Genomic DNA, 20995 nt, shown 5'->3' on the forward strand with positions numbered 1-20995 from the left:
TACAAGGTCAGAACGCTAAAACGATAATTTCACTCATGTCTCACATGTTGATAAATGAAATTGTCTAAAAGGAAAGTTGAAAAGCCCGTGTCTAATTGAAGGAATTTGGCATTACAACTTGCCAAAACAGTGTCTCTTACAGAGTAAAACATCCAAAATTTCTTCACAGTAGTGCTACAAAACACTGTTCGATATGTGTTTCATGAAGAGGTAGTAGGACTGTTGAGCTAGCTTTTGGAAAGTGTCATAGGGACCAATGAGAGGCACAGATATTTTGGGAGGTAATCTTAGAGCTTGGGGGCTAGGTGGCTGAAGGCCTGGAAATGATTGGTGCTGTGAAGAAAACTATCAGAGAATCATAAAACACACAATTAAGCTGATTGCCCCATTATGCAGTGTCAGTTTTTGAATTTTTTTCTTAAAACTCCGTTCGTAGAAGATGTGTTTGTTTTGCTTTGCCTTTTTCAAAATTAAATTTTTTGGCTTCCAGGATTTGCCTGCAATGTAGTTGATTCCAGTTGTTGCAGGAGATTCAGAAATGATAGTGTAAAACAATTAGCATTGCTCAAATAAAATACAGCTAACCAAGAAACCAAAATTATATTTAGACATCAGGCCAAGCAACATTTTTGATTCACTTCAGTAGGCTATAGAGCAAAGAAAAATTCATGAACATAATTCTGCATATGTTGATTGACCAAAGGGACACAGAGCAGTGTGATCCTACAATAAAGCTGAGGTAGTGTGTGAACTACAAGTGGGGAAAAATAAATGGCCAGAAAGAAAGCAGAATGTTAGGTTTCAAAGTGGATTTTTTTTTTCATTTTAATTCAATGTACCAGGTCTGCCATGAATATGAGCACAGTGATGTGAACCTGCAAAACACTGCAGAAAATAAAATCTCATGGTGTTAGCATACTGATGTGGACAAAAATAAAACTGGCTGTCTAACAGGGAGCAGAGAATAGGCACAAATCTTTTAGTATGGCAAGATGCAATGACTGGTGTGTTGCGGGCATTGGTGCTGGGACACTAATTGTTTACAATTTATTGAATGACTTTGATGAGGGAACAGAAGGTATGTTTGCCAAATGTGCTGTCAACAAAAAGATAGGGTAGGAAAGTAAATTGTGAAGAGAACACATGGAGATGGGTAAAGATGTGGCATATGGAGAATAACATAGGAAAATATGAAATTGTTGGTTTTGGCAAGAAGAATAAAAAAAAATAATATCTAAATGATGAGAGATTGCAGAGTTCTGAGATACAGAGAGATCTGGGGAAGCAATGGCCTAATGGTATTATCACTGGACTGTTAATCCAGAAACCCAGATAATGTTCTGGGGACCTGGGTTTGAATCCTGCCACAGCAGATGGTAGAATTTGAATTCAATAAATATCTAGAATTAAGAATCCAATGATGACCATGAATCCATTGTCAATTGTTGGAAAAACCCACCTGGTTCACTAATGCCCTTTAGGGGAGGAAACTGCCATCCTTACCTGGTCTGGCCTACATGTGACTCCGGACCCACAGCAATGTGGTTGACTCTTAACTGCCCCCTGGGCAATTAGCCAGTAACGCTTTCATGCCATAAACGAATAAAAGTCCTCATGCATGAATCACCAGAGATTAGAATGCAGGTACAGCAAGGAATTACAAAATCAAATACTATGATATCATTACAGGGGAAGTCAACGCTAAATAGGCAGTTCTGAAGAAGAGTCATATTGGACATGACCTTTATTGCTGTTTCTCTTTGCACAGATATCACCAGGCCTGTCTGATTTTATTTCAAAAGTTGGGATGTTATTGTTCACTCATACCAGGCTAACCACCTCTGGAGTACTATGCATGATTTTGGTCACCTTATTTAAGGAATGCTGTAAATGCACTGAGGCATTTTTTTTTCCTTTATTCATTCACAAGATGAGGGAATAGCTGGCCAGGTCAGCATTTATTAACTATCGCTAATTGCCCAGAAGGCAGTTAAGAGTCAACCATAGTGGGTCTGGAGTCACATGTAGGCCAGACCACGTAAGGACAGCAGATTTCCTTCCCTGAAAGACATTAGTGAACCAGATAGGTATTTCCCCAACAATCAACAATGGATTCATGGTTATCATTGGAACCTCAGGTCCAGATATTTATTGAAGTCAAATTTCACTCTCTGCCGTGGCAGGATTTTGAACTTTTCCCCCAGAACTTTACTTGAGCCTCAGAGATAATACCATTCGGCCATCACCTCTCCTTAATTCAGAGAAGGCTTACCGGATTAATATCTAAAATTAGAAAGTTGTCTTAACAAACTATAGCATTCTGTCTGCATTCAGTACTACTTTTGTCTTCATACAACTTCTTGTGACTCATGCATTAGAACACCCAGAACCCTTCCCACTTTAAAATTCTGCACTTGTTCTCTGTTTGAATAATATTTTCTTCCTGCCAATGTGAACAATTTCACACTTCCCATGTAATAATCTATCTGCCAGACTCTTGCCCACTTGCTCAGCCTACCTATTTTCATGTGCAAACTTTGTATGACTTCTTTACAATATATTGTAATACCCATTTTGTCTTACCCCTGCAAATTTAGCTCCTACGGATTTGCTCCCCTTATTTAAGTCATTGATGTAAATTGTAAAAGGCTGAGGCCACAGCGCAGACACCTACAGGACTTCATTCATTGCTTCCTGCCAATTTGAAGAAGTTCTATTTCTATGTACATTCTATTTTGTGTCAGCCAGACAATCTTCTCTCCATGCTAATGTTAGCCCATATACTATAAACTCCTACAATGTGCAATAGCCTTTTATGTGACACCTTAGCAAATACCTCTGGATACCTAAGTATGATATGTCAATAGTCTCCTCAGTATCCAAAGTGCATGTTGCACCTTAAGAGGCTTCCAATAAGATGATTAAACACAATTTTCCTCTGATAAACCATGTTGACTCTTTTCCAATTACCTTGAGTTTTAAAAAGTTCCCAAGCTATAACCTCCTGAATGTGGAATGTAAGTTGATAACGGGACAGCTTTTGGTTAGCAGGGGATTGGGGTGGGAACCATAATAATATGATTCAGCCAGAGTGACTGATTGGTGTTTTGAGCTTTAAGGAATTCACCGTATCTGAGTTGAAATGCAAATGGTCTTCTGGTATTATGTGCCTACCTTTACCTTCTCCTCATCCTCTTCCTACTCCTCTCCATCAGAACGCTCATCAGATGATGACTAGTAAGCAACCTATTTCCCATGTAAAGATCATAGCAGATCATAATTATCAGAGAATCTCTCCTTGCCAAATACTAAAGGGTATATTCAGAGATTTACGAGCACCTAAAGTGCATCTTGAGCTTGCTTCATCACGTGGCCATCGCTGCAGTGCTCATTGGTGATGTTTCTTAGAGGTGTGATCAGTCAGACTTAGAGGGGCTTTCATTTTCTGTCCCCAAAATCTCTTTAATGGAATGTACAGATCGATAATGTTGCATTGCTGCATCTTGGCAGTTCTCAGGGAAGTGAACACAACCTGAATAAATCAATTGTCATTGTGCACAGTTCAACATGGTTGGGATGGCATTCCTTGCAGTTGCTGAATAGTGCTGGTTCAACTGGAGCTTCTCTGGCAGCCATGTAATTAATGGCACCCTGAGCCATTGGGAAGTTAGTCTAAGATGTGGATACATGCGTCCGCTCATCCTGGTTATCATCATTATATGGAAACTTCATGTAGCAACACTTGTCACAATACTATGATTCGAAGAAACAAACAGAAATTGCTGGAAAAGCTCAGCAGGTCTGACAGTAACATTAACTCTGATTTCTCCCCACTGGTGCTGCCAGGCCTGCTGAGCTTTTCCAGCAATTTCTGTCTTTGTTTCTGTTTTACAGCATCTGCAGTTCTTTTGGTTTTTATTTTCTGTGATTTTAAGAGGGGTATTTTGTCCTGGATTTTTCTTATAAAGAAGGGTTGAGTCAGAGGCGTCAAGCAGTATGCTTAAAGCCAATAAAGTAAATAACTTGTCAGGCCTTGGGCTTTTTTTAAAGTCAGAACAATAGAAGCAGCCTGAATATGTGGTGTTGAGCTTCCACAGGATCACAACATTTAGTTTTAGCTTTCTGCAGTTGCTGGGATCTTGAAGCTAGACGTGGAAGCTCATATTCCTCTCTTTGTTACAGCTAAAAATGGGGTTCTCTTCCTGCTACTAGTATTGCGTAGGAGACAACCTATTTCACTGAATTTGCCTTTGCCAAGGGTGTGCTTATGGGATGTTAATATGTTGGAACAGTTAATTGGTAGTTGTTATATTATCTTGTTAAGCCTTTCGATAGAGTTATAGTTAAGCTAATTATTTTCTTCATAAATTTGAGGGGTTTGGTCTGGCCCATAACATACTCAAGATGCAGAGATAATGGGAACTGCAGATGCTGGAGAATTCCAAGATAATAAAATGTGAGGCTGGATGAACACAGCAGGCCAAGCAGCATCTCAGGAGCACAAAAGCTATCCAAGATAATAAAATGTGAGGCTGGATGAACACAGCAGGCCAAGCAGCATCTCAGGAGCATAAAAGCTCCTGAGATGCTGCTTGGCCTGCTGTGTTCATCCAGCCTCACATTTTATATACTCAAGATGCAACCTACTTGATCGGTACCACATCCACAAAAAGCCATTCTCACCACCACTGACACTCAGCAGCAGTATAGACCATTTTACAATGCTCTGCAGAAATTCACTGAGGCTCCTTCAACAACATCTTCCAACCCCATGACCACTGCATTGAAAAAAGACTAGGGCAGCAGATACATTGGAACACCACCCTTTGCAAGTTCCCCTCCAAGCCACTCACCATCCTGGAAATATATTGCCATTCCTTCAGTGTCGCTGGACCAAATTCTTAGAACTACATCCCTACTCATCCCTACTCCCAAACAGCATTGTGGGTCTACGTACAGAACATAGACTGCAGCGGTTCAAAAAGTCAGCTCAACACCACCTTCTCAAGAGTAACTAAGGATGAGCAAGAAATGTGACGCCTATGTTCCATGAGTAAATATATTAAAAAAAAACTGCTGTTCGTGGCAAACAGTTCATTTGCCAAATGCATTTATGTACTGGAAGTATCTTAATACCATCACCAGGTAACTTTCTGCAAACAACCAGGGAGTAGAGCAGTGAAAGAGAAACAGAATTTGCTGAACAAGGTCAGCAGGTCAGGCAGCACTTGTTGAGGGAGTTTGTGCTGTTAGCACTGAGATTTTTATTCAATCTCAGGATCTTTAACCTTCTCCATGGAGTGCCTTTAAATAAGTGCCTTCGTAAGATCCACAACCTGAACTTTCAATTTTACTCGGCTTTATTAGATCCTAAAAACCTAAAGTACTTTAAATTCACTGGTGCTGGCTACCAAACCAGAACCATGGCCCACCGCCATTAGCCACATGGCCACATTCGGAGCACCAACGGTTTTCACAGATAACGTCACATCCGCTGTCACCCAGTAACGCCACGTCCGGTACAACCGACACCATCATCCCTGCTGTTGATGCCACCGCCGCCTCTGTTTCCGAGGCCAACACAGACATCGAGGATGCCGCTGCCACCAACACAAGTGTTGAGGACGCCACTTCCAACAACATTCCTGATTTGCTGGCCGATGTTGCTCCGCCCACTGTCAATGTCACTCCGCCCATCGCCAATGTTGCTCCGCCCGCCACAGGCATCGCTTCGCCCACCATGGACATTGCTCCACCCACTGTCAACATCACTCCGACCATCGCTGACATCATTCCGCCCATCGCCAAGGTCGCTCTGCCCACCGCGGACGTCACTCTGCCCACCACTTTCACAGCCAGCATCTCAAGTCAAAACAATAATACAGAGCCCTGCCGAGTCTTCACCATCCCCACAGACCTCCACCTTACTGAGGACCAACGGTCAGTTCTCAATAAAGGACTCACCTTTGTCCCTCTCCACCCACACATCAATGAATAGAAGTTTTGTTTGAACATTGAGCAGTTTTTCCACCGCCTCCGCCTCCACGCTTATTTCTTTAATCGTGAGACTAACCCTCCCTCTACTGACCCATTCTCCCGCCTCCAATGCACTCCCTCCTCCTGGTCACCACTCCACGGCCTCCGGCCCTCCCTCAACCTCTTCATCTCCAATTGTCATCGAGACATCAATCGCCTCAACCTCTCCAACCCTCTCACCCACTCCAACCTCTCCCCCACAGAACATGCAGTCCTCCATTCCAATCCCAACCTCATCATTAAACCCGCAGACAAGGGAGGCGCAGTTGTAGTATAGCACACTGACCACTACATTACTCAGGCCAGGTGCCAACTCTCTGACACCTCCTCCTACCACCCCCTTGATCATGACCACACCCCTCAGCACCAACCCATTATCTCCCAAGCCATCCACAACCTCATCACCTCAGGTGACCTCCCACTCACAGCCTCCAACCTCATCGTTCCCTAACCTCGCACCTTCCGCTTCTATCTCCTTCCCAAAATCCACAAACCAGACTGCTCTGGCCGACCCCTGGCCGACCCATTGCCTCCACCTACTCCTGCCCCACCGAACTCATCTCCACCTACCTGGATTCAATTTTCTCCCCCTTGGTCCAGGAACTCCCTACCTATGTCCGTGACACCACCCATGCTCTCCACCTGCTCCAGAACTTCCAATTCCCTGGTCCCTAACACCTCATTTTCACCATGGACGTCCAGTCCCTATACACCTGCATTCCTCATACAGATGGCCTCAAGGCCTTCTGCTTCTTCCTGTCCCGCAGGCCCGACCAGACCCCCTCCACCGACACCCTCGTCCACCTAGCCAAACTCGTCCTCACCCTCAACAACTTCTCTTTCGATTCTTCCCACTTCCCGCAGACTAAGGGAGTGGCCATGGGCACCCGCATGGGCCCCAGCTATACCTGCCTCTTTGTAGGTTACATGGAACAATCCCTCTTCCATACCTACACAGGCCCCAAACCCCACCTCTTCCTCCGTTACATTGATGACTGTATTGGCGCCGCCTCTTGCTCCCAAGAGGAGCTCGAACAGTTCATCCACTTCACCAACACCTTCCACCCCAACCTCAAGTTCACCTGGGCCATCACCAACACATCCCTCACCTTCCTGGACCTCTCTGTCTCCATCTCTGGCATCCACCTGGAAACCAATATACATTTTAAGCCTACCGACTCCTTGAGAAGGTGTCCAAACAGGTAGATGAGAGTAAACCGGTTGATGTGGTGTATATGGATTTCAGCAAGGCATTCAACAAGGTTCCCCACTGTAGGGTTTTGTACAAAATGCGGAGGAATGGAATTGTGGGAGATATAGCAGTTTGGATCGGAAATTGGCTTACTGAAAGAAGACAGAGGGTGGCAGTTGATGGGAAATGTTCATCCTGGAGACCAGTTACTAGTGGTGTACCGCAAGGGTCAGTGTTGGGTCCACTGCTGTTTGTCATTTTTATAAATGACCTGAATGAGGGCGTATAAGGATGGGTTAGTAAATTGGCAGATGACACTAAGGTCGGTGGAGTTGTGGATAGTGACGAAGGATGCTGTAGGTTGCAGAGAGACATAGATAAGCTGCAGAGCTGGGCTGAGAGGTGGCAAATGGAGTTTCATGCGGACAAGTGTGAGGTGATGCACTTTGGTAGGAGTAACCAGAAGGCAAAGTACAGGGATAATGGTAAGATTCTTGGTAGTGTAGATGAGCAGAGAGATCTTGGTGTCCATGTACACAGATCCTTGAAAGTTGCCACCCAGGTTGACAGGGCTGTTAAGAAGGCATACAGTGTTTTAGCTTTTATTAAGAGAGGGATCGAGTTCTGGAACCAAGAGTTTATGCTACAGCTGTACAAAACTCTGGTGCGGCCGCACTTGGAGTATTGCGTACAGTTCTGGTCACCGCATTTTAAGAAGGATGTGGAAGCTTTGGAAAGGGTGCAGAGGAGCTTTACTAGGATGTAGCCTGGTATGGAGGGAAAGTCTTACGAAGAAAGGCTGAGGGACTTGAGGCTGTTTTCATTAGAGAGAAGAAGGTTGAGAGGTGACTTAATTGAGACATATAAAATAATCAGAGGGTTAGATAGGGTGGATAGGGAGAGCATTTTTCCTAGGATGGTGACGGCGAGCACGAGGGGGCATAGCTTTAAATTGAGGGGTGAAAGATATAGGACAGATGTCAGATGTAGTTTCTTTACTCAGAGAGTAGTAAGGAAATGGAACGCTTTGCCTGCAATGGTAGTAGATTCGCCAACTTTAAGTACATTTAAGTCGTCATTGGACAAACATATGGACGTACATGGAATAGTGTAGGTTAGATGGGCTTCAGATCGGCATGACAGGTCGGCACAACATGGAGGGCCGAAGGGCCTGGACTGTGCTGTAATGTTCTATGTTCTATAATATTCCTCCTCTCACCCACCTTCCTGTAAAAAGGCCATCCCCTATTCCCAATTCCTTCGCGTCTGCCTCATTTGCTCCCGAGATGAGGCATTCCACTCCCAAACATCCCAGATGTACTCTTTTTTCAAGGACCGCAACTTCCCCTCCACAGCGAGCAAAAATGCCCTCGACCGTGTCTCTCGCATTTCCCGCAGCTCATCCCTCACACCCCCTATCCGCAATAACAACCAAAACAGAATCCCCCTCGTCCTCACGTACCACCCCACCAACCTCCAAATCCAAAACATCACCCTCCGACATTTCCACCATCTGCAATCTGATCCCACTACCAAAGACATTATTCCGTCCCCACCCTTATGTGTTTTCCAGGGGGACCACTCTCTCCGTAACTCCCTTGTCTGCTCCACAGTCCCGCCCAGCCCCACCATACCCGGCACTTTTCCCTGTAACTGCAGGAAGTGCTACACCCTCCCTTACACCTCCCCCCTCATCCCCATTCCAGGCCCTAAGAAGACTTTTCACATCAAACAGATGTTCACCAGCACATCTGTTAATGTTGTCTGCTGTATCCGCTGTTCCCATTGTGGCCTCCTCTACTTCGGGGAAACCAAACGGAGGCTTGGGGACCGCTTCGCAGAACACCTACACTCAGTTCGCAACAAACTGCAACACCTCCCAGTCGCGAGCCATTTCAATTCCACCCCCCACCACTCCTTGGACGACATGTCCATCCTGGGTCTCCTGCATTGCCACGATGACGCCATCCGAAAGATGCAGGAACAGCATCTCATATTTTGTTTGGGAACCCTGCAGCCCAATGGTATCAATGTGGACTTCACCAGCTTCAAAATCTCCCCTCCTCTGACCACATCCCAAAACCAGCCCAGGTAGTTCCCACCTCCCTAACCATTCCTCTCTCCTCAAGCCCCACCCCCATCTCCTAGCCACTAACCTCATCCTGTCCCCCGGCCTATCCGTCCTCCCTGGACTGACCTATCCCCTCCCTCCCTCCCTACCTACATTCACCTTCACTGGCTCTAACCCCGCCTCTTTGACTTGTCAGTCTCCTCTCACCCTATCTTCTCCTTTATCCATCTTCTATCCACCTCCCCCTGTATCCCTATTTATTTCAGAATCCCCCTCCCCTCCCCCATTTCTGAAGAAGTGTCCCAACCCGAAATGTCAGCTTTCCTGTTCCTCTGATGTTGCTTGGCCTGCTGCGTTCATCCAGCTTCACACCGTGTTATCTCCACCTTTTAATAATAATCTCTTCCCCAGAGAAAACACTTATGGAAGGTGACAATTTCAAATCATGGTAAAAAATCTCACAAAACTGCCTGAATTTAAATATCAGAATCACTAACTCCACTCTCTGGAGGAGTTGTATCCAAACCTGTCATACTTAAACAACTAGTAGGCACATTACCGGTGCATTGGGTTCAAGTTACATATTTTTGCCAATGTAACCACTCCCTGAATCTGACCCCTGGGATGTGGGTGGTTAAAATTCTTTCCACAAGGGGAAGATTAAAGGGTTAGCCACTCTTGGACAGGGCAGCTTCAGGACTAAATGCTCTCCAAGCTAGTCAACATTTAAAAAGCAGCAGAAGCATTTTTGGACGTATTCAATTTTACCAGGTTGGACCTCTCCCAGTTGGCATTAAGGACAGGCGCAGATGCTAATCTGTGAGATTTCACATGGAGCCACTTGCCAATATGTCTTATTACCGGTGCCAGCTGAATGGCTCCCAGCTGTGTTGGCAGGTCTAATAGTTGAGTCAGTCTTGGACAAAAAAGAAAAAGAAAGGAAACTGCCTACTGCGTAAGAATGGCTTCCATTTTTGACACTGCCTAGCTGGTATGATTCTGTAAGAAGCCTACTACACCTACCGTATTTAAGGGTGACATACAGAGCACCCCAGAGCTAAGAATCAAGAAAATGTTTGAGTGCAAGCTAGAACTGTTGAAGAACTTTGTAGTGAAAGGGAGAACCAATTAAATATTACTGTAATTATAATAAAAAGAAAATGCACAGCAAAATAATCAACCCCTGAAAGGAAAAAGTAAGTCAACATCTAAAGTGCAACTCTTCATTTGAACACTTCTGTTCATGTGTACATTTCAAAGGCTATTTTCTTACTGTTTAAAATATTGATTTGATTGGCATTTGTGATTTCAAGCATTCAAGTCCACTTTCCATTAATCTTATACCCTTCCTTCCTTCAACATAGAACATAGAACATAGAACATAGAACAGTACAGCACAGAACAGGCCCTTCAGCCCACAATGTTGTGCCGACCATTGATCCTCATGGATGCACCCTCAAATTTCTGTGACCATATGCATGTCCAGCAGTCTCTTAAATGACCCCAATGACCTTGCTTCCACAACTGCTGCTGGCAACGCATTCCATGCTCTCACAACTCTCTGCGTAAAGAACCTGCCTCTGACATCCCCTCTATACTTTCCACCAACCAGCTTAAAACTATGACCCCTCGTGCTAGCCATTTCTGCCCTGGGAAATAGTCTCTGGCTATCGACTCTATAAAGAACTGATTATTGCAAAATCTAGTTCTATCCAAAGCAATTTTTCTCAAATGGTTTAGTGTTTGAGCCATGGCAGTGAAGGTTTAGAACATAGAACATTGAACAGTGCAGGACAGTACAGGCCCTTCGGCCCACCATGTTGTGCCAACCTATTATCTTACTAAGATCAAGCAACCTTGCATACCCTACATTTTACTATCCTCCATGTGCCTATCCAAGAGTCGCTTAAAGTCTCTACAGTATCTGACTCCGCTACCACTGCCGACAGTACATTCCACGTGCCTACCACTCTCTGTGTGAAGAACCTATCACTGACATCTCCCCTATACCTTCCTCCAATCACCTAAAAATTATATCTCCTCATAATAGTCATTTCCGTCCTGGGAAAAAGTTTCTGACTATCCACTCTACCTATGCCTCTCATCACTGGTTGGTAAGGCTTGTTATCAAACTGTGGTGGTAACATACATGAGTATGGTCTAGTCCTCACCCAATGCCTAAGTGGTGCAGTTTTAATACATGGTCATAGATAATCATCTCTCTCTAATTTTATTCTCCCTAATTGAAGACCAGGCCAATTATAATTCCACCAAGTTAAGATTAGCTTCCTAAGTGTGGATTGTGAGTAATTTCTTGGAATCTTCCTGGACTAATGTTATTGATTGCATTAACTTAATAAGCCACTTGGAGGGTAAAATATTGAACTTTGATGTTTCACTTCTGTGATATCTAATTAATTCTTGTTTATCTCAAAGTAGAAGAATGCTCAACAGGAATTACCGAACAACTCAACATGAACAAATTATTGTACTGAACCATTCATATACTTTATGTCATCTTATGCACCTGTAGATAAGAAAGCACTGTATAAAGTATACCTCGTATATCTTGTTCCCCTCAAGAGAGGAACTCTACACAAAAAAAAGCAGATTTGCTGAATATGTACCACCTTAGACCAGTCTCCTGTTCTCCAGACATAGCACTTTGAGTAATCCTCACAGTCTTCTGCCTCCTTCGGGCGGGTTGATAAATCGCATTTCTTGCGCGGATTGGTACACTTTATTGTTCGATGTCGAGCCCCCTTGCCACATTTCACAGAACACTGTAACACACATCAACATAAGGATATAATTTACAAAAACATCACACCATATGCAACACCACTACAGATGTTGACACAGTGCTCAACTCATCTGTTCCTAAAAATCCCTGAAGGAAACTAAAATTTTGAAAACACACGACACAGCAATCAGAAGAAAGTGATAAATCATCAAGCAAATGTCAAGATTTTGTGACAGCTGTTTCTGTTGAAATCTGTGTTCATTTATATCCACAGGTGAATTATATTGTCTGCATTCCTAAACTGAGTTGATACTAAATCATTTGGCTTAACTATTCTAGCTGAAACCTCAGTTGGTTCTAGCAATAGGTATCTTGTCTTAATTTATCTTCCCCCATAAAATTTGACATGCCAATTTATTGCATCCTCAGAAATGGCTAATCTCTGTGCTTTGGTTAGCAGAAAGATTATACACTGCCAAACATTTTATTTTCTTGTTCCTCTCAAGAAGTTGCTAACTAATGTTGGGACTGTGGCCCATTGACAATACACTACCACCATTTTATTTCTGATACTGTCATATCTATTGGGAAATGGATCAGTTTATTTGGAAGCTTCCACTTTTAAATTTAATGATGAGGCTAACTCCTGTCTGAACTGGGAAAGGAGAAAGTAAGTAACTGGTAGAAATTCATGCATATTGACATCTATTCATGAAGGCTTTTTAAACCATTCTTTTTTAAACAAATTCTTTGCATATCTGTAAAAGCCAGATTTTATGGCTCTAGCATGTACCTAAACTGAAATTCTGGAGAAACTGTATCCTTGGCAGAGTTTGGAAAATAACAACACATGTTAGAGACAAGGCAATCAAAAATACACTGAATTCCAGTAGAAATGTAGATGTTTGGTGAAATATGGATGAGTCATTCAAACAGAACTATGGATTATCAGAATACCATACAGGGAGAACGTCCAGATTTTTGCAGATTCCCAAATAGATGTTTTCAAAGAATCACACAGCAAGACAATATCATCTTCACAATCACACCTGAAAGGTTGTATTCATTCAATACAATTGTTACTGAATTGTTCCTTAGAATGTGGGTTTTTTTTTCTTAATATCTGAGCAGAAGATGATTATCATTAGCCGCTTGGAAATCAATTTCATTTTTATAATAAGGTACATTGACATTGAGCAGTAAAGTCTTGCTTCAACTGTACAGGAGCTTGGTTAAACCGCACCTGGAATACTGTTTCAGAGATCATGGGAACTGCAGATGCTGGAGAATCCAAGATAATAAAGTGTGGAGCTGGATGAACACAGCAGGCCAAGCAGCATCTCAGGAACACAAAAGCTGACGTTTCGGGCCTAAACCCTTCATCAGAGGGTCTAGGCCTGAAACGTCAGCTTTTGTGTTCCTGAGATGCTGCTTGGCCTGCTGTGTTCATCCAGCTTCACACTTTATTATCCTGGAATACTGTTTGCAGTTTTGCTCTCCTTATCTCAGGAACATGTTCTTGCTATGGAGGGAGTGAGACAAAGATTCACCAGAATTATTTCTGGGATCACAGGAGCATCCTATGAAGAGAGATTGTGCAAACTGGGCCTGTATTCTGTAATGTTTTGAAGAATGAGAGGTGATCTCACTGAATCCTACAAAGTAATTAAAGGGATAGATAGGGTCGATGCAGGTATTGTTCCTCCTGGTTGGCAAGTCTAGAAGCAGATGACTCAACTTAAAAATAAGGGGCTTACTATTTAGGACCAAGATAAGGACAAGTGTTTTTTACTTCTGAGAGTGGTGAATCATGCAATTCTTTGTTTACAGGGCTGTAGAACCTCATTCTTTAGGTTAGGCTCCTACGTATTGACTACAGTTCCACCTTCACCACCATAATTCCCAACAAACTCTTCTCCAAACTCTGAGAGCCTAGGTCTCGGCTCCCCATTCTGTGACTGGATCCTCAACTTTTTGAATCATAGGTTACAGTCAGTAAGTATAGGTGACAACGCCTCCTCCACAATAATCCTCAACAGCAGAGCCCCGCAAGGCTGTGTACTCAGCCCTGTACTGCATCTCTTATAGACTCACAACTGTGAGGCCCGATTCTGCCCCATCTCCATTTACAAGTTTGCTGCATACTGTAGATCGGATCTGAAACAGCAGTGAGACAGGATACAGGAAAAAGATTGAGTGATCAGCGGCATGGTGCGAAGGCAAACATCTCTCTATCAACATCAGCAAAATGCAGGAGCTGCTCATTGACTTCAGGAAGTTGAGGGGCGGGCATGGCCCTCTCTTTATCAATGGAGCTGTGGTGGAGATGGTCAAGAACATCAAGTTCTTAGGAGTGACGATCACCAACAATTTGTCCTGGTCCACCCACGAAGATGCGACAATCAAAAAAGCACAATAATGCCTCGACTTCCTGAGGAGGCTAAGGAAATTCGTAGACTCCCAAGGACTCTTACCAGTTTTTACAGATGCACCATAGAAAGTATCCTCTCTGGATGTGTCACAGCATGGTTTGAACAAAGAACAAAACAACAAAGGAGAAGTACAGCACAGGAACAGGCCCTTTGGCCCTCCAAGCCTGTGCCCATGATCATGCCCTGACTAAACTAAAAAACAAATCTTCTGCCCGTATCCGGTCTTTATCCCTCAATCACTCACTATTCATGTAAACATCCAAATGCCTCTTACATGTTGCCAATGTGTCTGCTTCCATCACCTCCTCTGGCAGCGCATTCCAGGCTCCTACCACTCACTGTAGAATAATTTCCCTTGTACAACTGCCTTAAACTTTCCCTCGCTCACCTCGAACCTATGCCCCCTTGTAATTGAAACTTCAACCCTGGGAAAAAGCTTTTGATTATCCACCCTATCTATGCCTCTCATAATTTTGTACACCTCTATCAGGTCTCCTCTCAGCCGCCGTCTTTCCAGTGAAAACAATCCTCGTCTTTTTACCCTTTACTCGTAGTCAATGCCCTGGAGGCACCATCCTGGTGAACCTTCTCTGTACTGTCTCCAAAGTTTCATTGTCCATCTGGTAATGTGGTGACCAAAACTGTGCATAGTACTCCAAATGCTGCCCAACAAGGGTTTTATATAGCAGTAATATGTTTTGCCATCTCTTGTACTCCCTGCTCTGGACAATGAAGGCATCATGCCATGTGCCTTCTTAATCAGTTTGGCTACCTGTGTTGCCACTTTTAGGAAACTGTGGACCTGCACTCCCAGATCTGTCTGAATATTAACGTTCCTAAGAGTTCTGCCATTAACAGTACAATTCACATCTAAATTTGACCCTCCAAAATGCATCACCTCATATTTGTCTGGATTAAGCTCCATCTGCCATTTCTGTGCCCAAGTTGTCACTCTATCTATATCCTGTTGTATCCTTTTACAATCGTTGGCACAATCAGTAACTCCACCAATCTTCATGTCATCTACAAACTTGATTATCAGGCCATCCACATGGCCTCCAGATCATTTATATATAGTACAAACAACAGAGGACCCTAGACTGATCCCTGTGGAGCACCACTAGTTACTGGTCTCCATTCTGAAAGACACCTTTCCACTGCTACCCTTTGTCTTCCATGACTAAGCCAGCTTTGTATCCATCCAGCAACTACTCTTCCCAAGGCTGCAAAAAATTACAGAGTCATGAACACAACCCTGTCCATCACCCAAACCAGCCTCCATCCACTGACTCCATCTATTCTTCCTGCAGCCTCAGGAAAGTAACCAACATAATCAAACACACCTCCCACCCTGGATATTCCCTTGAACTATACAGTAAATGGAAAAGTCCTAGGGAAAATTGATGAACAGAGATCTGGGTGTTCAGGTCCATTGTTCCCTGAAGGTGACAACACGGGTTGATAGGGTGGTCAAAAAGGCATATGGCATGCTTTCCTTCATCGGACAGGGTATTGAGTACAAGTGTTGGCAGGTTATGTTGCAGTTGTATAGGACTTTGGTTCGGCCACATTTAGAGTACTGCGTACAGTTCTGGTCGCCACATTACCAAAAGGATGTGGATGCTTTGGAGAAGGTGCAGAGGAGGTTCACCAGGATGTTGCTTGGTATAGAGGGCACTAGCTATGAAGGAAGGTTAAATAGGTAGGAGATGGAGGTGCGGCTTGGGGTGGGAGGAAGGGATGGGTGAGAGGAAGAACAGGTTAGGGAGGCAGAGACAGGTTGGGCTGGTTTTGGGATGCAGTGGGTAGAGGGGAAGAGCTGGGCTCATTGTGTGGTGCAGTGGGGGGAGGGGACGAACTGGGCTGGTTTTGGGATGCGGTGGGGGAAGGGGAGATTTTGAAGCTTGTGAAGTCCACATCTACCTACTAACCTCATCCCACCTCCTTGACCTGTCCATCTTCCCTGGACTGACCTATCCCCTCTCTACCTCCCCACCTATACTCTCCTCTCCACCTATCTCCTTTTCTCTCCATCTTCGGTCCGCCTCCCCCTCTCTCCCTATTTATTCCAGAACCCTCACCCCATCCCCCTCTCTGATGAAGGGTCTAGGCCCGAAACGTCAGCTTTTGTGCTCCTGAGATGCTGCTGGGCCTGCTGTGTTCATCCAGCCTCACATTTTATTATCTTGGATTCTCCAGCATCTGCAGTTCCCATTATCACCAATCTTCCAAATGAAATTTCTCCTCAATTCAGTTCTTAATGAGCAGCTCATTATTTTGATACTGCCGCATTCTGAAATTCCTCAGCCAACAGATGCAACCTCCTGGTATCTACCACTTCAGAATTTAACGTGTTCTGATGAGATGACCTCTCAAACACCTAAATGAGAGAGAGTATAGGCTCAGTTACTCAGTCTCTCAACGTGGTGAAACTTGTCATTCCAGGAACCAATCTTTGGAACTACATTACAACAACTCAACTTGAAGTCTATCCTTACTTAAATTCATTATGGAGACTAAAACTGTGAGCAACACTCCAGTTGTGGCATCTCTAGCATCTTAAACAATTATAATGAGATTTCTTTATTCTTGTGATTCTAATTCCCTTGCAATAAAGGTCCACATACCATTTGTCTTTCTAACTGCCTGATGCACGTGAAGACTAATTTGCTGTGTTTTCTTTACGAGTACACCAAGTCCCTCGACACATAAACATCAAAAGGTTACACCCCATTCAAAAACATATTCTGCTTTTCTATTCTCACTATTGAAATGCATAACCTCACATTTCCCCATGTTAAACTCCCTCCTCCTCCTGTCACCTTGCCTATATCTCTATGTAATATCTTTATGTCCTCCTGAAATATGTACCCATCTATCTCTGTATCATCAGCAAAACCAGTGGAATAACTTTCAGACTGTTGATCAAAGTTATTAATTTAGATAGTAAACTGATGAGGTTTCATTCCAGATCACTGCATCATTCCACTAGTTACAACCTGCCAACTTAAAAAAAAATGACAACATGGATACTCTTTGCTTCCTGTCCATTAACCAAATCTCTATCCATGTTAATATATCACCCTCAACTCGAGAAGTCCTTATCTCACATATTATTTAGTGTGCTTTCTCATTGAATGTCTTTTGAAAATCCAAGTGAATTCTATATTAAAATAAAGCAAAGAACTGCGGATGCTGAACAAGAACAGATCTTTTTAGAGAACTCAGTAGGCTTGACAGCATCTGGGAAAAGAAAACAACAGTAATGTTTTAGGTTCATTGACCGTTCTTCAGAAGTAATAGCAACAATGAAAACATGGTCTATATATTGATTGTTCTAGGACTTATTTTCATTATTTAATTTACTTTCATAAACAATTCTCTCCCAATTTATCAGTTTTTCAACCATCCATTGCTGTTACATAAAAAAAACTCCCCATCCTCAGCCCATCATTTGCTTTCCCTGCTTGCTCTAGTTTTTGACTGCCTTTGTTAACCACTGCTGGATCATCCTTCTCATTGAGTCCCTCTTTTGCTAAGCATTATGAAATAGTTTAAATGTCTCTCAGTGCACATCCACTGAAGCCCTTAGTCTATTTTTCCAACTTGCAGGAGGCAACTTCTTTGTTGTGCCTACGTACTTGCCCTTGTTTTTTAAGTTGAAGACACTGGTTTGAGACGTGTGTTGCTCGCCCTCAAATTGAATTTGAAATGTTACTATTTTGTGATCACTGTTCTCCCTGACGCACTCTACAAATTTGTCTTCCACATAATCCTTGTCCATCTGGTGTATCCAGTCAATATGTAGATCAAATCACCCGTGACAATTGTAGTGCCTTTCTTATATGCCTAAATTTTTTCTTGAATTATACTTTGTCCTGGAGTGCAAAATCTTTGGAGGTTTATAGGCAAATCCAACTATTGACATATTTTTCTTGCTGTTGCTTATTTCCACTCAAACTGATCCCGTATCCTAATCGATTGCACCTGTATTGATCCTTAATACCACACTGTTACCACCCTTTATTAACAGAGCTAATCTGTCTCCTTTTTCTTTTTACCTTTTTCTGCTGGAATATTGAATACCCTTGAATACTGAACTCCTGGTCTGGGTCATTCTGCAATCACACCTCCCTGAGAGCTACCAAAATATATTCATTTATTTCTATTTATGCTGTCAACTCATTTATCTTGTTACAAAAGCAGAATTTGCGAGAAAAGCTCAGTTCATCTGGCAGTATCTGTGAAGGACAAATCAGAGTTAATATTTCAGGTCTGGTGACCCTGCCTCAGAACTGATAGTAGCTACGAAAAAGCTTTTGTGCTCCTGAGATGCTGCTTGGCCTGCTGTGTTCATCCAGCTCTACACTTTGTTATCTTGGATTCTCCAGCATCTGCAGTTCCCATTATCTCTGTAGCTCGGAAAATGTTGGTTTATATGTGGAAGATAGAGTGGGGGGAGGGGATAAGAAGTCAATGATTGATGGAGATGGAGCTCAAAGAGAAAGAAGAACAAGGACAAAGGAATTCACAACAATGTGGCTAGGCGGGTATACAGGTGCTAATGGTGACTGTTAGTGGTTAACAATAAGTAGTGTGTAATGGCACGCTACATGGTAACGAGGCCTGATGTTTGGGATAGGGAGCTAGGACATGGGACAGTTCAGGCCCTAAAATTGAACTCGATAAAGCGGCAAATGAAGTGTTGTCCTTGTAGCTTGCACTGAGCTTCACTGGAACACTCCAGCAAACCTGAGACAGAATGTTGGCCTGTGTTAAAGTGGCAAACAACTGGAAGTTAATTGTCTTTTTTGCAAGCAGAATGTAGATGTCCTTTGAACCGATCACGCACTTCATTTCCCCAATGTAGAGAGGCCACACTGTGAGCAGCGAATGCAGTTGACTAGAATGTGGAAAGTGCAGATAAAGTGTTGCTTCACCTGGAAGGTATGTTTGGGCTCTTAGATACTGGGGAGGGAGGGGGTAAATGGGCAGGTGTTGCACCTTTGCCGGTTACAGGGGAAGGTGCCATGTGGCTGCGGAGGGGTGTTGGGGTGAAGGAAGTGTGCACCAGGGTGTCCCGGAGAGAACGGTTCCCTGCGGAAGGTAAACAAGGGAGGGGAGGGGAATGTGTGTCTGGTGGTGGCATCTCGCTGGAGGTGGCAAAAATGGCAGCTGATGATCTTCTGGATGTGGATGCCGGTGGACTTGTAGGTAATGACAAGGGGAACCTATCCCTGTTGCAGGAGGGAAGAGATAGGGTGAGGGTGGACTTGGGGGAGATGGGTCGTACTCGGTTGAGGACCCTGTCGGCAACAGAGGTAGGGAATCCTCAGTAGAGGAAGAAGGTGGACATTTCAGAAGCTCCCTGACCATACACAATGGAGAAGGAGAAACTGAGAGAATGGAATGAATTCTTTTCAGGAAGTGGGATGTGAGGGTGTATAGTCCAGGTAGCTGTGGGAGTCAGTGGGTTTGTAATGGATATTAGTGCCCATCAATCCCCAGAAACGGAAACAGAGATATAAAGGAGGGGAAGGGAGGAGTCAGAGATAGACCAGGTGATAGTGAGGGCAGCGTGGAAATTGGAGCAGCAATCGATTAACTTTTCCAATTCCAGGCGAGCGTGTGAAGCAGCATCAATGATGTCATTGATATGATGGAGAAAGAGTTGTGGATGGAAGCCAGGAATATGACTGGAACAAGGAATGTTCCGGGTACCCTGTGAAGAGCCAGGCACAACTAGGGCCTACAAGGGTACCCATGGCCACCCCTCTGACCTGAAAAAAATGAGAGGAGTTCGAAAAGAAGTTGTTGAGGGTGAGGAGGAGCTTAGTCGAGCAGAGGAGGGTGGTGGTGGCTGGGGAAAGTTCAGGCCCTCACTCCAGGAAGAAGCGGAGAGCCCTAAGACCCTCCACATCAGGAGCAATAACCTTCTAACCACAGGACAAGGGCACTGGCTGAGGCTCCCCCAAAGCCAAACTCCGAATCCCCATTCCTGCTTCACTCTTAGTTGGAGTTTCCTGTCCCCGTAACACAGATAAAAGTTAATGTAATGAACTTAATAGGTGTCACTGCCTCCTGGAGCACAGGGTCCAGATAACTCTCCCCCGCCCTGATGTGTCACAGAGTTCAAAGCTCAGACTCCGGCTCAAAAAGCCACTGACCCCAAGCTCTCTCGTGCTCTTTCCGTAACTGCTGTCTCCACACACACTCTTGTACTATTTGAAAAGTACAGCATCCCCTATCTCTCCCTCCCTTTTTAACTGTCTGTCCTGTATTTTTTAAGGTAGTGGCTGAGAAGGGTACACCACACAGTGATGCAAGTTTAGGGTAAGGTCATTGCTGCAGAAAGTTTATGTCCAGGGCTGTGTCTGGTATTGACATTGAATGGCAGAGAGTATCATGATAGTTATGGAGTAGTGACAGAGTGGACATTACGAAAAGGAGTGTACCATCTCAAGGACTGTGTCATTGAAAGTGAGGCTGTAGGTGAACTCATGAATGGGAGGGATTGTGGT

General features: G+C 43.9%; 1 protein-coding gene across 1 annotated transcript in view; it reads right to left on the reverse strand.

The window, feature by feature from the left end:
- LOC125450680 (A disintegrin and metalloproteinase with thrombospondin motifs 19-like) overlaps positions 1–20995 on the reverse strand; it is a 456336-nt gene that overhangs the window by 39476 nt on the left and 395865 nt on the right. Inside the window, exon 21 of the mRNA XM_048526734.2 lies at positions 11930–12082. Coding sequence (XP_048382691.2) covers positions 11930–12082 — 153 coding nt within the window. The remainder of the gene's footprint in view (positions 1–11929; positions 12083–20995) is intronic.

The sequence above is a fragment of the Stegostoma tigrinum genome, chromosome 3 (assembly GCF_030684315.1).
Source record: "Stegostoma tigrinum isolate sSteTig4 chromosome 3, sSteTig4.hap1, whole genome shotgun sequence".
In the NCBI taxonomy this organism is placed as follows: domain Eukaryota; kingdom Metazoa; phylum Chordata; class Chondrichthyes; order Orectolobiformes; family Stegostomatidae; genus Stegostoma; species Stegostoma tigrinum.